The 16,416-nt window shown below is 40.3% G+C and overlaps 1 protein-coding gene across 2 annotated transcripts in view; it reads left to right on the top strand.

Moving 5' to 3' along the window:
• The window catches only part of LOC101864617 (U4/U6.U5 tri-snRNP-associated protein 2), a 58,687-nt gene that overhangs the window by 36,915 nt on the left and 5,356 nt on the right, over nucleotides 1-16,416 (top strand). For both annotated transcript variants that reach the window (XM_013082353.2, XM_005098033.3), the window contains exons 11-13: nucleotides 8,001-8,129; nucleotides 9,381-9,442; nucleotides 11,638-11,779. In XM_013082353.2, the coding sequence (XP_012937807.1) occupies nucleotides 8,001-8,129; nucleotides 9,381-9,442; nucleotides 11,638-11,779 (333 nt within the window). The remainder of the gene's footprint in view (nucleotides 1-8,000; nucleotides 8,130-9,380; nucleotides 9,443-11,637; nucleotides 11,780-16,416) is intronic.

The following is a 16,416-nucleotide window of genomic DNA, read 5'->3' as shown; positions in this document are numbered from 1 at the left end:
GGGGGGGGGGCAAAAAGTCCCAAAAAGGTGTAAGATTATATTTGAACAGCCCCAAAACACTCTGGTCACACCTGCCCAAGGTCAGCGGGAGTTTATGGACCTGACGCATGTGTCAGGGGACAAACCGTTTTTGTAGATCATACAGCCTCTGCATTTTTTTGTTGTTGTTTTGTTTCGTTTTTGTAGACATTCACATTTAAATTTTGATTTAGATCTAACGAAACTCATGTTGGTTACTTTAATTGCAATGAGCATACCAACAATGTATTCCAATAATTCCATACGACATTTTTTTAGCTATACACGTCTTGCAACTTTTTGCAACTTTTGCTATTTTCAAATGGAACTTTCTCTGAGGACAGAATATGATTGATAGCCGGTCAATTTCACAAACCACGAGCTGCCCCTGCAGTTTGTGCATTAAAAACACAGTGTCGCCATACAAATAAAACCAATATTCCTACTGTGCTGTCGTTATGATGGAAAAAAAAAGAAAGAAGAACAAGCGTCCTCTGATTTCTAGATTGTCGGGCCTGTTATCGTGACCTGTCGATGAACCTGTGCGTGTTTGCATACCTGCGGTTAGAATTGTTCGAGTTGAACTGTCGAGTAAACCTGTCAGTTAAACGAAACATGGTGTGTATCCACACCGCGCCAGTAGACAGCAAAACATTCCCTTGTTGTCATGGCGGAACATGAGCAGCACACTTGAACTTGTCAAATACAATGAATATGGAAAAATATAATTTTGTAAATGAGCAGTACATCGAGCAGTGTGCCCGTGGACTTTGTTAATTTTGACATGCTGAGTTAAAAAATATGATTATTTTTATCATCAGAGTGATATTTGTGTTTCTAACGTGTTAACATTTTCTTCCCGGCTGAAAAAGAATCAAAGTGACTCCACTTTCCTGTTGCAAGCCCTAGAAATATTTAACATGTCTAATGTCGAACTGAAGCCAGTTAAATTGACATTGTTGCCCAGACAGTCCGAACTACTCCAATACACAACGCCCATTGAACTACACCAAGCCTGTTCGAGTGAATCCGGCGAGTCTAACTGCAGATGTGTAGCGGGCTTAATGGGCCGGCGGTTGTTGGGGTAATCAAAGTTCATTCAAAGTTGGAGCGTTACGGGGCTTCTGAATGTGTGTGTGTGTGTGTGTGTGTGTGTGTGTGTGTGTGTGTGTGTGTGTGTGCAATAGTCTACAGCAGCAGGATAAGGCTGCAATAAAAGAAACTGAACCTTAATAAAAACGATAAATGGAAGTGGTGCTCTTAGGTTTTGACATTCGACAATCGAGCGCGTTAATGAGGGAACAATAGAGTATAACTGGCTTAGTGATTGTATTGTTCCCGGATTTGCCGGATTTGTCAATGATATGATGACAAATGAAATAGGTCGGGAGCAATGAAGAAATGCCATTTTCAACCCTCGGAAAACTTTAAATTATGTCAATTTTTTTTCCGGGGCTTCACTCCCGACACCCCAATGGACCTTGCTGGGGGCTCATGCTGGAGGAAGAAAAAGAGAAATAAGCATCTTTTTTAGTTGTATTTGAACTTACTGGAGGATGAGATCTGGAAACTAATTTTTATGATTAGAAATTAAAGTGCACTGTGCAACATAGCACCCCTATGTTGGATGCCTATGCATCATGATGGCTTGTTACTGATTAAAAGTGGTTCTAGGATTTAGCATTTTGAAAAAAAATCAGTACTTAGTCCATGATGCAGTGATTGCCAAGTCTTCAGCATCATTACATCCCACGCTCTCACAGTCTTTCCAGCTCCGGCTGTCATTTTTTGCTCTGTCGTGAAAAGGTTTTCTTTAAATAACTTTTGTCTTGCATGCTTTTTAACTCTTTCTGGACGTATCGCCGATATATCGGCTGTGATAGGGTGCTTCAGTATTGTTTCGTTTTAACACGTTCCGTCATTTATAATTACTTTTTATTGCTATTGAAAAACTCAGAAAGGATTTAGGAATTGAAAACATCTTAGTTTCACTTTGTCAAAGCATGGGTTTATGGAAAAACGAGTGAATTAGTTCTTGCAGTCTTGCATCAACAAAACGATGTAACCGGACTCAGTATAAATATCATAACTCAAACTAAAATTGGAATATTGCTTTCAAATAAAAAGCTGCGCTTTCAGAAATTTATGGATTATGCTCTTGGCCTGTATATGGTAAGATAGCTATGGTGATTTGCTTTCACATGTTTGGTGAATGTAAATTTTTCTGTCAAAATTTATTTTTCTCATCACCATCGCCATTTCGAACCCTTCTAATGCATACCTATGTTCAAAATTAATCCTTGTTTTATATTGGGATGTATTCCTCATATGTTACGTTTGGAGTGATGGTTATGCTTCTATGAAGTTATTTTGTACACCACCTGCATAGCCAAATTGAGCCACAGGTTAATTATGACTAGACCCCAAAAAAACTACATCCGGAAAGAGTTAAAAACCGTGATTTGCTGAAACCCAAACATGGTTTAGTTTTTGCAGTTGATGTACCGGCCTGTCCACGACAGTTGCAGTGCATCACAAGCAGTAGGGACACATGTGTAAACTTGAAATTAATCGTTTGTCTGACATGGCTACATTTGATTTCTCTGATGTCTCTGACACATTTTTCAGCATTGTCAGTGGGTCACTTGTGTCATCCTCTGCCAAATATCGTGACCCAATCACAACTACATAACAACACCATGAATGTCTGCTGCAGACACTTCTGTGGTTGAAAGATCTTAAGACAAAAAGAACGATGTAAAAGCATACCATGAGTCAGTGGGTGGATCTACAGCATGAAGGCTTTGTAAGGTCTTGTGACAGACATTGTGAATGTAAAACAAGGAGTTGATTACGTAATCACAAATCGGTGCAATCAAGATGCACTTGAAAATTTGTTCTAAGTCATCAGAGGAAAAGGTGGACTTCATAACAATCCAGACCTCCAGCAATTCCGTTTTTAGTTTGAGACAGATAACGGTCGACAAATTTATGATCACATTGCCTTCAAGCAATTGCGGGGATTATGTGGATAGCTTTTTGATAAATCTAAATACAGGGTGATAAAAAAACCCTGAACAACTAGTTTTGTAAATATTTTCCTCCATATTGAAGTTTTGCGTTTCAGTTTTGAACATAACATTTGAAAACCTAAAGGAATTTATCGGACATTCATGTTAGATAAGTCCATTGAATGATTTTGCTCTATATGGCGCATTAAAAAAACAACCCATTTTCAACCTTGTCACCGTTTACATAGCATGACGCACCAGTTCGCATTTGGCCTACCACTAAAAGTTGCAACAATCGCGCCATATTGCAAGCTATAGAAGTCTTAACAAATCAACAGAAGTCTGCAGATGTTATTTTTCCCAAATTTTGTTTGCCTGCTGAGATCATGGCTACGTTTAGTAAAGAGCAGTTCTGCGCACAGCATGGAGAGAATGCTTAGGTGCCCTCAAGACCTTTGGCGTCATTAGTAGAAAAGTTCCGTCAGTTTGGATCTCTGGCGAATCAGAAGTAAAAATTCCTTTTAAAATGACCACTTCAGGTCGAACACGCATCATGGACAGCCCTTTAGAAAGAGAGAGAGAGAGAGTGAAACGTCGCAAGGGTGCAGATTTCAGTAGTTGAGTCCCATGAGACGTCTGTCCGTAGACGATCCGCAGCTAGGACTGTCCTACACCTCAACATTCGTATTCTCATCTGTACCATTTTCATCTTTGCTAGGCCAAGATAACATGGATCAGAGCATGGCAATGTGTTCATGATTCCTCGATTGTCTTGAAAAGCGGGATCATTTTTTCGGTAACATTTGTGTCACAATGCGGTGGAATCAGGTGCTCTTCAATTTTGGGACATTTCGGGTTATTGGTATCATCTTAAAGCCTTGTTCGTTTGCCTTGCTTTTTATGAAAAAAATATCCCTTTATGTTGGGTACAAGTCAAGATATTTGCGATTGAAGTTGAAGGAGGTGGGGGTCGCCTGGTGAGGTAAAATTAGCGAGAAAATGGCCCCCAAAGTTGAGTTATTTCATTAGCTTGAGAGTCCGTGGAATTTGAAAGTTTATATCTTTTCTGCTTTTCATCAATGTTTTTCAGTTAAATCCATACAGAAATATGTTCTTTAATGGGCATGAAAGGTGTTGAGCCAAAAATAAAAAATTTGATAAAAATTCCCAAACCTGCCAAAAAATGTCAATTTCTTGGCTTTCATTATTTTGACGAGCGCCTGATTTCACAACGCTGCCTCACATTTGGTTTGGTGCAAAGCCCATTTTCACCCTGCTGGATATGTTAACTCCAAAAATGCTGTCTATTGGGCACCCCAATACCTATTGTCTCTAGAAGCCACTTGATACTGAATATGTTCAGTGTTTGTGGCTTTAAACACTCATGGTTTAGCAGGTCCTTGTGTTTGGGCGCCATTGAACTTTTCGAACGACGTGTTAAAAATGTGTTGAGTCCAAAGGAGGGCATGTAGAGCACTGCTTGTAGGAATTTCAGAATGAAATCGCTATTTTTTAAAAACTCTGTAAAAGAAATTAAATATTGTTTAAATGTTACAGGCATGGAAAATTAAATGTCAAAGAGAAAATAAAGGAAAAAGCCAACTAATCTTTTCACTACTTCCTTTACAAGATTTTTAAAAATTGGAGAACTTTGTGTTTTTGGGTGCTTTTTTTCTTTAAGCCATTTCCGTTTTCAAAATAAGTTTCTTCTACATGGATTTTATGTCAAACAAATTCCTTTAGAATGAATTATGTCTGTTCCAAATTATAGCACTCTGGACTATTTTTAACTGAGACAGATGTAAAAGCAAGAACCGCTAAGGCAAGGTCAGCATTCAATCAATTATCAAAAGCCTGGAAAGCAAGCAACATCTCACTGCACACCAAGATTCGACTTTTTAACCCCAACGTCAAGTCTGTGTTCCTCTACGGCAGTGAAACTTGGAAGACAACAAAGACAGTGCTGAATAAAGTCCAGATTTTCATCAACAGATGTATGAGGAGTATTCTAAGAATTATGTGGCAGGATAGAATAAGAAATGAAGAGCTATCGGAAAGGACAGGACAAAAGGATATAGAAGTAGAAATAAGACTAAGAAAGTGGCGCTGGATGGGACACACCTTCAGAACGCCCAGCGGAAACATCACAAGACAGTCACTGCAATGGAACCCACGGGGAGCACGAGGCAGGGGTAGGCCACGAGAGACATGGAGGAGATATGTGAAAGGCTGTCCTCAGAGAAAGTTGCATTTGAAAATAGCAAAAGTTGCAAAAAGTTGCAAGAAAAATTAGCAAAAGTTGCCAGAAAAGTTGCAAGACGCGTATAGCTAAAACAATGCCACAGAACTATAGGAATACATTGTTGCTATGCTCATTGCAACCAAAAGTAACCAATATGAGTTTTATTAGATCAAAATCAGAAGTTAAATGTGAATGTCTACGAAAAAAAACAACTGCATGGAGGTTGCGTGGTGTACAAAAACAGTTTGTCCCCTGACACATGGGTCAGGTCCTGGCACTCTCGTTGACGTTGGGGAGGTGTGACCAGCGTGGTTTTTGGGCTGTTCAAATATAATCTTACACCTTTTTTTTACACTTTCCTGCGCCCCCCCCCCCCCCCCCCCCCCTCAATCCCGTTATATTACGTTATTCGCTTATAATAACATGATAGTTATAATGCGCAAATCCGTATTACAACCACTCTTCTCTGCACTTTACTTTTAAATTATTAATTATAGTATTCATGAAAAACATGTATACACACATGCGACATAATAATTAAATACGGTACAAGCGGAACTTTTCGAGAAAAACTTCAGGTGTCATTTTACCATTTTAACCGCACCAGTGTAATCAAAATTAGACTAGATCTACATGTCATGTAGCCCAGATATCTACCTGTGTATAAAGTTTCGAGATGACATATTATATATATCGTGCTTGCCGCTCGAGGTCCACTGTATCGCCACAATGCAGTGCTTACAGCTCGAACTTACTCTAAGTGAATAGTGTAGTAACTCTTTGTCATAAATTATGTTTTCCTTGATTATTTTTTCACCTTATAAAAGTGTAATCTTACATTGGTTCAACCCCCCCCCCCCCTCTTGCACTTTACTTTTACAAGAGTCAAACCCCCCCCCCCCTTTTTTTTTTTCCCGAGGTGCAAGATGATAATATTGATATTATTTGAACGTCTCCTTTAGGGTTTTTCTGGATGAATCGATCCATGTCTAGATTAGCCTCCTAGCCTAAGATTTAAAGTCTTTCATAAATGTTTATACTAGATCTATCTAGCTGGTGCTACGGAACCAAGCAAGCTAAGTAATCAGACGACCGTGTTTACGATTGATTTACCCTAGATCTAGAACTAGCAAGACTAGAAGATGATTCAGTCCAAACGAGACTATTGGGGAGTTGGGTCGGGTCGGTTTGCTCGCCAGATTGATTGATGGTGCAAAGCGGCTATCGTGGCACAAGTCGATCGCGCCCGACTCATGACTCGTTGTTTCAAAACAAACACGTTGTTTTCAGACGACGAGCCGGGCGGGCCGTTATCCCGACCCGACCTGACCCGGTCCGGGTCACTGGGCGGCGGCGGGCACCCCGTAGTGCAAAGGAGCGAATTGTCCCCCTTGGCGTCGTTACTTTTAGTCGTGGAAGAAAATTTCGGTGTTTTTAATGACATTTTATTATTATTTTCCCAAAATTTGCCGGAAATTGGCTAAATTTAGCGAATTCCCGAAAATGATAAAAGTTGCGCTGAGGACAAAAGTTGCTCGCGCAACTTGCGGGTTGTGGGCGCGAATTTCTCTGAGGACAGGAAAGGGACATGAGAGAGATGAAGATCACTTGGAACAAGCTAGGAAGGATGGCCCAGGATAGAGATAAATGGAAGGAGCTTGTATATGGCCTATACCCTACCTGGGGTGAAAGGCATTGATGATGACTATTTTTGTGCGAGATATTCAGCTAGAGCTCGCTCGTTCTCTCCCGCTGTATCCGAGTTCAGGATTTTCCTTGCCCCGCTATATCCAAGCTTAAGTTATTGAATTTACATAGGAAAAAAAGGGGGATTCTGGTAATTTCCACTGTAAGGGGTGTGCGGCAAGTCATGTTCTACTCTATAACTCTAAAGAAACAGAACTGTTCTCCAATCTCCCCTTCTACAACTTAACAAAGCGATATATAGGGAAACCGCAATGGACTCATGGGTGTCTTATTGAGTTTTAGACAGCCAATCACATGCCACCTAGTGATCATGATCATGTGCCTTTTGCATGCTGGCAGGTTAGCTTGTTCAGTTTGTGACACAGTTTACGGCTCTAGTCTTTTATCAGTGGGTCAGTAGTAAGTTTTAAGTTGATACGTAAAATGTACAACACACAGAGATCTGAACCTTTACAGCAATAAAGAAGACATGTGAAGTGCCTGTCTGGTTGACGTCCATGCAGCAGCGCCTCTTAGTTTTTGCAAAAACGGAACAAAATTGCACACACAGCAATTTTTCCTATTCATTCTAGAAGGCTTTGGACACTCGCATCATGTAGTAAGTTTGGCCTTTCCTTTTGTTGTTCACCAAGTTTCATTTATTTTCCTCCTCACGTTTTCCTGTGAAGAGAGCCACCTCTGATCCCGAAAGGCCCAAAAATTACCCTCACGCAGAGCCTGATTTCCGGCTTAAAGCACAGCAAACGATTGACATTTCGACCTTTCCGTTGCTTTCTGGATTCGAACCTGAGACCTATTGAATGAGGGACGACCACCATAACAACTTCTCGACCACCAGAGCCCCCCTATCGTCAGTGATGTATTTTTATAATTACCAAGCCTACAATTCATGTGGAAGAAACATGCCACGTGTCTGGCTGGTTTGTGCCAGGTTGAAGTCTCTGGATATATATAGATTTTTTTACAGGCAGTTGAGCAGGAAAGGTTTATAATGTTTTTTTAATCTTAAAATAATTTTTCAGGTCCCGTTTGCCAATTTGCTGACAAAATTCAATGGTGTAACAGAGAAGGAGTACAAAAGTCACAAAGACAGCACAATGAAAAAATTTGAGCTGACTCGGCTACCACACTTCATTATCATTTATTTCAAGGTATGTGTTCTTGTTAGTTTTTTTTCACTTATCATCATCTATTTCAAGGTATACGTCTTAGGTTTGTTGTAGTTCTGCTTATCAGCATCGTCTGTTTTATAATATGATTCTTCTCAATGGTTGATTCACCGATGCCATGCTCATAACTGTGCCTGAACTGAAACAGGGAACTGCTGCTTTTTCTTTCCTTATCCTTACTACGTAATTTTTTCCTCTACTTCTTTTGTATGTTTGTCACACTCTTGTGACCCGCTATTTCCGGGGTGCCTTGATAGTCAAAACAGACTTTGTGCTGTTGAAGCTAGAGAGGTGAGCAGAGTAAGCCTGATTGCTGGTATGGACTTCTCTGTTGACATCCTCCCCTTGGCGCTCGTATGACCTTATGCAGTTGCGAGTGCCGTAAAAACTCTACTAAAACTAAAAGTAAATCTAAGGTCAGATCTGCCATTGTAAGGGAAAACAATGAATGGTCAACATTTTTCAGTTCTTTAAATTTTGACCTATTTCATAGAATATTCAATTCTGCACCCGACGGTTTAAATATTTTTGCCATATTATATCTAATTTGTTGTTGCACAATTGAGAGTTCGTCGTTTTCCCTTACACTGACCAGCTCCGAGCCACAGTGCAGTGTAAGGGAGAATGACAAACGGTCAATCCGTCAAGGCTCACTGCTCATTTGGCATTGTCCCCTGGTCTGTCCCCTGGTCTCTGCCGTGGGGAAAATTCAGCATGGATGGCAAATGGCAGGTGGTGACTGTTGCGTCAACGTACTAGGCGTTTTTCGCAAACAACAACTAACCATTTTTTTTGCTCCTGCTACATGCACAGCCAATATCTGGAACAAACCACACTGATACTGCAATGAGAAAAGTGCGTACGGGCTTGGTACATTTCATCAGCGTCAAAAAAGGATCTATCAGTGTGCCTGGCCACAAATCTTACATAAAAAGTAATCTTTTCACGAGATGATTTATGTTTGTCAATCAATAGATAGATCCTTCATCTTGCCTTTGATACGCTTTTCAAAGTGTTTAATTTTAAAAAGAATAGAAGTTTTTTTCTTCTCTCCTCTGAAAAATTCTGCTTTTAGATCCCTTGACATTTTAATAGCTTGCCGATGATAAATTTTACTGTATAAGGCTTCAATTAACATTTTCTATGTTTTATAATTTGCATTCTATTTGTATCCATATATATATGAAGTACCTGAAATTTAAAAAAATATTGTTGTTGTCTTTTCTTTTTCAGAGATTTAACAAGAACTACTTTGTGTTTGAGAAAAACCCAACCATTGTGAACTTTCCTATCAAGTAAGTGCTTTTTAGTGTTTAGTTCCTTCAATTTTCAAGAAAACCTTTTTTTTTTTCAGTGGTGGTTGATCGTTGATCGATATCAGTGGTGCAGCAGTTAAGCACTTATCTGTCGTGTACAAGAAACCCAAGTTGGATTTCCAAGTGGGGAGAAATTTTTATTGAGTATTGCAGTCTTTCTGTTGCATCCCTCTCATTCTGGGTTGGCCTTGATAGGCAGGGTGGGAAGCCTGCATCCAAAATGATCTAAATTGTATTGATGGGGGGTATTTAAACACACAAATTGAAATTTCTTAAATGGTGGTTGTAGTAAGCAGGGATTTACTTCTTTGTTTATAAGATAAATAGAAAGCTTTGTAGTTTTATTTCTCTTTATAGCTTTCTACACTAAAAAAGGTTTTATTTTGATAGAGATCAGTAAGACCCTGCAAACTTCATGAAACCAGAGAATTTCTTCACATTAAGCAGATTTCATTTGAAGACAAGTTGCAATTTGGAGAATATGGTGGGAAAGGGGGGGGGAGAGAGAGAGTGAGAGAGAGAGAGAGAGAGAGAGAGAGAGAGAGAGAATGTGTGTGAGGGGGGGGGAGAATAGGGGACTTGAAATCCTTTCGTGGTCAGGAATTTCATATTATGGGGGCTGCAGCTGAAAGTTCTAATCTGGGTCAAAATTATGGATTTTGAGATGTGGGCATTTTTAGTGTATTCAGCCTCTCTTACAACTATTTCATCACATAAGAAACCTCTAGAATTGTATAGTGTATTTGAAGAATCCACACTATACAGTATAATCCACTTATATCAACATATTTTCCAATTACGAAATTTTTCCTTCAATGTCTTCTCTAAACAATGTCTGTTATATAAACTTTTTTTCGGCCCACTCTGCTTTATCGACGTGCTTCTTGGGTACCTGGCGAAGCCCACGAATATAAATGGGGGAAAAAGCCACGCCAATGATCAACGCATTAGTTCTTCATTAAGTCCGCATACCCGCCTAGTAGCCTTTATCGACACACCAGGCTTTAGTAGGTCATGTAGGGCCTACACAGTGTAGTCTCCAACACAGTACAGGGCCTCACAGATGTGAGCGTCTCACGCGCTGGGCTTCACCTCCCTACCTCACTCCCGATCGCTCACTCCCCTTCCCCATCCCATTCGCAGTCTGCCGCTGGCAAGTGCTACGGTCAGTGAGTTAGTGCCTCGCCTTTCCATTTTCCCCAGCAAGTGGCCATAAAGAGGCCTTACAAGGATGCTACAACAAAGTTTGCGCTGGTGTGTAGTGTACGCCTTGCGCTGCTTGGTCTTTGGTACCGTAACTCAACCCCCCCTCCCCTCTGCCTCTTGTTAGTTTCAAGAATTAAGGGAAGCAACCAGCTTTTACTGCTAATCTCTCCTTGTTTTTTCCTCTTTGGCTTTATATTTTTATATATTGACATCAAATCCACTTCCGAAAGCATGTCAATATAAGCGGATTTTACTAATGTTCCACAAAAATAAGACGGAGAATTACAATGGCTAAGGCTAGTTTCAATCAATTTAATGAGCCCAGTCCTGAAAAATAGAAACATCTCAATGAATACCAAAATGAAAGTTCTTAAATGCTATGTTTGGTCAACCCGTCTATATGGCTGTGAATGCTGGACAATCGCTAAAGACAGTGAAAATAAAATAAAAGCAACAGAAATGTGGTTTCTTAGGAGACTGCTAAGAGTATCGTGGCAGGAAAAGAAATCAAATGAGGTAGTGCTTGATGAAGCCCACGTGGGACGCTCAATGTTAAAAAACAATTGGGAAACGACAAATTCAGTTTTTGGGACACATAAATAAACATAAGGGTCTTGAACATCTAGCTCTCACGGGTAAAATTGAGGGCAAGCGAGGCACGGGAAGGCCCAGAACAACATACTTGGGGAACCTAAACAAATGGGTAACAGGGAAAGATAAGGGAAACTTGGCTTTTTTTTAGAGCATCCAAGCAAAGGAATGAATGGAGAACCATGATCGCCGATGTCTGTCGCAGATCTGGCACTGGATGATGATGATGATACTGTATTTGTTTTATGTGTGAAATGTGAAATTTGGTCCTCAAATAATGATGATATCCCTCATCTGCGCGCGCGCCCCCCCCCCCCCCCCCCCGCCTGCTGATGTCATTTGCTTATAATGTATTGTTCTTCAAAAAAAAATTTCAGGAACATTGACTTTGGGGATCTTTTGTCCTCTGAGGCCAGATCTCAGCACAAAAACACCACCTATGACCTTGTTGCCAATGTTGTTCATGATGGAGAACCAGCGCAGGGCAAAGGGAGCTACCGGTGCCATGTTCTGCACAAAGTGAGTTTCTTTTAGCTTCAGTATTATTGATTTTTGTTAAAATACACCAGAAATGTAAGTCTAATGCTAATTGCCAGAATTCTGTCATTTTTCTCATCAACTAGATTTTTCAATCCTCGTCTGCTTTTTCTGTATTTCTTTAAAATTATTATTTCAACAGAAAATGGGAAACATACAGTCTTACTTTTACCTGCCGCTTATACCCTTTTGGGTGTCGCGGGAAGAAAGAGACATCTCTCTGCCACCAGCCGGAGAGCTTGGGTCAGGGGGATGCCATAAGTTGTTAGTGTTTCCCTGACTCCATCTATTCAGGTCATGGGTGGTTGGCGTGTGCTCTGGTGGGGTTTGCTTCTTCTTTCCTATCAAACATTTATCGTCCTTATCTCTCCTCCTTCTGTTTTATGTCTGTTACTCTCTTGTAACACCTCTAATCTTCTGTACTTATATGACCTTATTGTGTTGCGAGTGCCGTAGAACACTTACTAAAACCTGTCCATGTCTTTCTCGGTTGCCCTCTAGCCTTGCTGCCATTGAATTTTTTATGTAGGCACGTTGTGCTCAATGGTGTGTTGGTAATCGTGTGAGATGTCCGAACCATTTGATTATTTGGTGTTGGATGTGATGCATGATATCATTTGTGCCCACCATTTCTCGGACCACTGAGTTTCTAATCTTGTCTCGCCTGGTCTTGTTTACTGCTTTTCGAAGACATCACATTTCACATATTATAATTCTTTGCTCCCATGTCTTGTTCATGGTCCATGTTTGGCATTGATAGGTGAGTGTTGGGATGAATATGGTGTTGACCATTTTGAGTTTTGTTGTCTTGGGGATGTTATGATGTTTCAGTAGTGGAGCAAGCTGGTAACTAACATTATTGGCCCTTTGTACTCCTGTTTCAATTTCTCTGTTCAGTCACCCATCCTCTGTGAATATACTTCTGAGGTACTTAAATTCTTGGACATGTCTGAGACTGTTGTTGTTGATGTTTATCCTGAGTGGTCCTGGATTTCTGCTTACTTTCATTGTCTCTGCTTTGTTGATGTTGATCATCATGTCGTAGTTGTTACATTCTTCTTTTAATCTGGTGTTGTGGTACAGTGGAATCCTGTTATAACGAAAGGGAGGGGACCGGTACGAAATGTCCGTTATAGCAGGATTCTCGTTGTTAGGGATCCAGTAATAAATTCAAAGGAAATAATAAAGTAGGCCTAATCTATACGTTTGGTGTTCTGTTTATTTCTTTTTGTTATCTCCTCTGATGATGGCTTTGTTCAGCATGACCTCTTGGTCTTACTTGATCATAAATTGAATCAGGTTTCTTTCTCTGGCATTAGCGATGTTGACAGCTTGGCGTTGGCGATCAGAACGAAAGTTCTCTAGGCTAACTTGCCCGCTGTGTTTTCCCCCCACCCCACCACACCGTGTGGTGCATTCCCGCGTCTGCTTGCGCACGTCACACATTTGCTCCATGATCCATCACAGCACTGTGACCTCTCCATCCCTGCATCGGAGAAGTGAGAGGCATGATAGGCCTAGATAATCTAGACTAGGCTGGCCTATCACTATCAGGAAATGCGTTCTGCTTCACAACGGCTTGTCTGCGCATACCACCCCCCCACTCATTTGCTCCGGCCTGTATCGTTGGCACATGTAGGCTCTCCCATTCTTTGTTTCACTTGATCACTAAGTTTCTCAACTGGCGAGGTTTTCATGTATAAATGGCCTATGCGCTGTGTGCAGCAGCAATATTCCGCTATAACTATAACCGACTCGCGCGTTTATCTGATTACGCTATAGCAGTATTTTATTTACAAAGATAAAGAAGGAAAAAAAACCGGGGTTTTAGAATAATGTCTTTATAACAGACTTCTCGTTATTTCAGGACTCGTTTTAAGTGGACTCCACTGTATTGGACAATGTTCATCTTTGTGTGCCAGGCTTTGGGAAGAGTAACTCATTTTGGGCGTCTGGTTCTGTGTTGGCCTCTTTTGTTATTCTATCCATATATATGATAAATAGTAGTGGTGATAGGACACAACCTTGTCTTACTCCGGATGTTATCTCGAACCATTCTGTGAGTCCCTCTCACGTTCTAACTGTACTTATGCTGTTCTCGTAAATGGCACGGATGTTATCTAAATGTTGGCCTCTTACAGTGTAGTTTTCGAGTTCTTTCCACAGCGCTTCTGTTTTTTGGGCTGGTTTTAACTGCTTGTCTGACCTCTGATGGTAGGATGGTTGGTTCTTCTTCCTCTGGGTGACTTGGTTGGAATTCTTTGTTTGTTTGCTTTTGAGTGGTTTTTTTAAGTTCTGAGAAATATTCCCTCTATCTAGATTTGATTTTGGAACTGTCAGTAATGGGGTTTCCTGTTTTGTCATTAATTATAGCTGTTGGGTTGTACAGTTCTTCTCTGAGCCTCATTGATTTTACGCTTCTGAAAATCAAACACCGCTATTCTGCCTACTCTGAGATCGGCTTGAAGTTGACAGTACAGCGAGGCTGATAGTATAGTGGGTTAGCACTAATGTTTATTATATAAAGCCTCACGGGCGTCCACCAGCCTTTTGTTTTTTGGACTGATATCTGGCGACGCCAGATGTTTTGCACACATGCCGAGCTGGTGCATTTCCTTTGACGTCTCTCCAGGCGACTTAAAAATTTTCTTCCAAAGTTTTGGTTTTGAAATATTGACCACACGGGGCTCCGGCAGTGGAATTTTAGTTGTAGTGGGGGGTTCCCCGCAGAGCGCCTTATTGCGTCGGGGTCACGGGGGTCTGGTCCCTGTCGCCGCTCTGTCTGGGCTGACTCAACTTTTGGTACTTTTCAACGTACATTTTTAGGTGTATCCTTGTATATAGTAATTATCATTTAAAGCACCCAAAGCACGTATTTCTGCTTTTGAGACCCCAAAAAAGAACGGACATAGTTACTTATCTGATTATTTCGGGTTTAAAAAAATTATTATAGTAGAGGGTTTTACGGCACTCGCAACTGCATAAGGTCATATGAGCGCCAAGGGGTGGGTGTCAACAGAGAAGTCTTTACAGGGAATCAGACTTACTCTGCTCACCTCTCTAGCTTCAACAGCACAAGGTCTGCTTCAACTATCAAGGCACCCCGGAAATAGCAGGTCACAAGAGTGACAAACATACAAAAGAAGTAGAGGAAAATGACAATAGTAAGGATTAGGAAAGAAAAAGCAGCAGCTCCCTGTTGCAGATCAGACACAGTTATGAGTGTGACATGAATCAGCCCATTTACAATTCTACTGTGCTTGAACAACAAATGTCCCCCCTTTTGGAATGGCCTAAAGACACTACAGTCAGTGGCACTGCCCTGGGGGGAGGTTATTTTGTTAGACGCGCTGAAGTCGGTAATGCTAAATTGTAAATTTTTTGGGGACAAGTGTGAATGGAAAAAAAAAAAAAATCAATATAAAAAAACCGACATGACAAAAACTGTTGAACTTTTGTAACATGAACGACATAATATTGGTGCAGATACTCAGAAAGGATGGTATCTGCGCATGTAATTTTGCAACTGTATCCATCTGGCACACAATTTGCTAATAAGTAATTCCTCCAAATATACAACTTTATGTGTCTAATATAATTGTGAATATTCGCATATTTTCTGTAAAGTTTATTAAAATTACCCAGAAGTCTCTCTATGAAAAAGTACAAACCGATTTTAAAGCCTGAATACCTATATCTACAATGTAATACACGAACAGTATCTGTTACACTCCATAAATTCCTTATTTTTCTTAAAACGCTAAGTCTAGGTTTTGTAAGTTGACTGAATAACAGGGATGACTTCTCGTAATTGTGTTATAAGAATAATTTCTAGCTTTCCAGAGACACCGAATCAGCTCCAAACTTTTCCAGCTTTTATTTTGTTTCTATGACCATTTGCAATAACTGACTATGTTCTGATTTCTTTACATTCATAAATGTCCTCGCTTATGTCCGACACAAAAACTACGAGTAGGAATGAATATGTTAGCTGTCATTATTTTTTATTCCATACAAGAAGTTCATCTCTACCCATGTATTAACACAGTTTTGTGTTTTTAAAAATCGCATAATACATCTTTCTTAGTTGTATGCAGGCTGTATACAGACACAGCATGATTCATGAACAAATGCAGAGTAACTTTCTCTTGTTTGATGGTAGAACAAGAGCTAAACCTGAGTGTCTTTACTTTAAAAATGCAGATGTGCATCTTTCTTCTCTTATAATAACTTGACAATTAATACTTGTGCCGATTTAAGATTTCTCATGGTAAAAGACATGATGTTCGTAGTCAGTTTAACACAGATTTTGGAGAGATCTGTCGTGCCGGTTTAAAATGATCAATCATTTATTCATAAGTATGTAACTAAAATAGGACAAATTGGGTACTCTACAAACACTTGTCTAGAACGAAAGCTAAGGCACAGAGGTTAACCATTCTAACGCAGAATAATTCTCAAGACATTGAGCTTTTAGTACATCCGCGTAATGGTTTGCTGTGTGGAATGGGGAAGAAGATATATCGTTTCAAACATAGACAAAAATGCAAACTTCTTAACCGACACTGGCAAAGTCGCTTCAGGGCTCATTAACCCCGTGACCCGAGCCGGAGAGCTCC

The sequence above is a fragment of the Aplysia californica genome, unplaced genomic scaffold (genome assembly GCF_000002075.1).
Source record: "Aplysia californica isolate F4 #8 unplaced genomic scaffold, AplCal3.0 scaffold00170, whole genome shotgun sequence".
In the NCBI taxonomy this organism is placed as follows: Eukaryota; Metazoa; Mollusca; class Gastropoda; order Aplysiida; family Aplysiidae; genus Aplysia; species Aplysia californica.
Note: the sequence above shows the minus strand (reverse complement) of the source record. Positions and strands in the feature narration are given on the sequence as shown.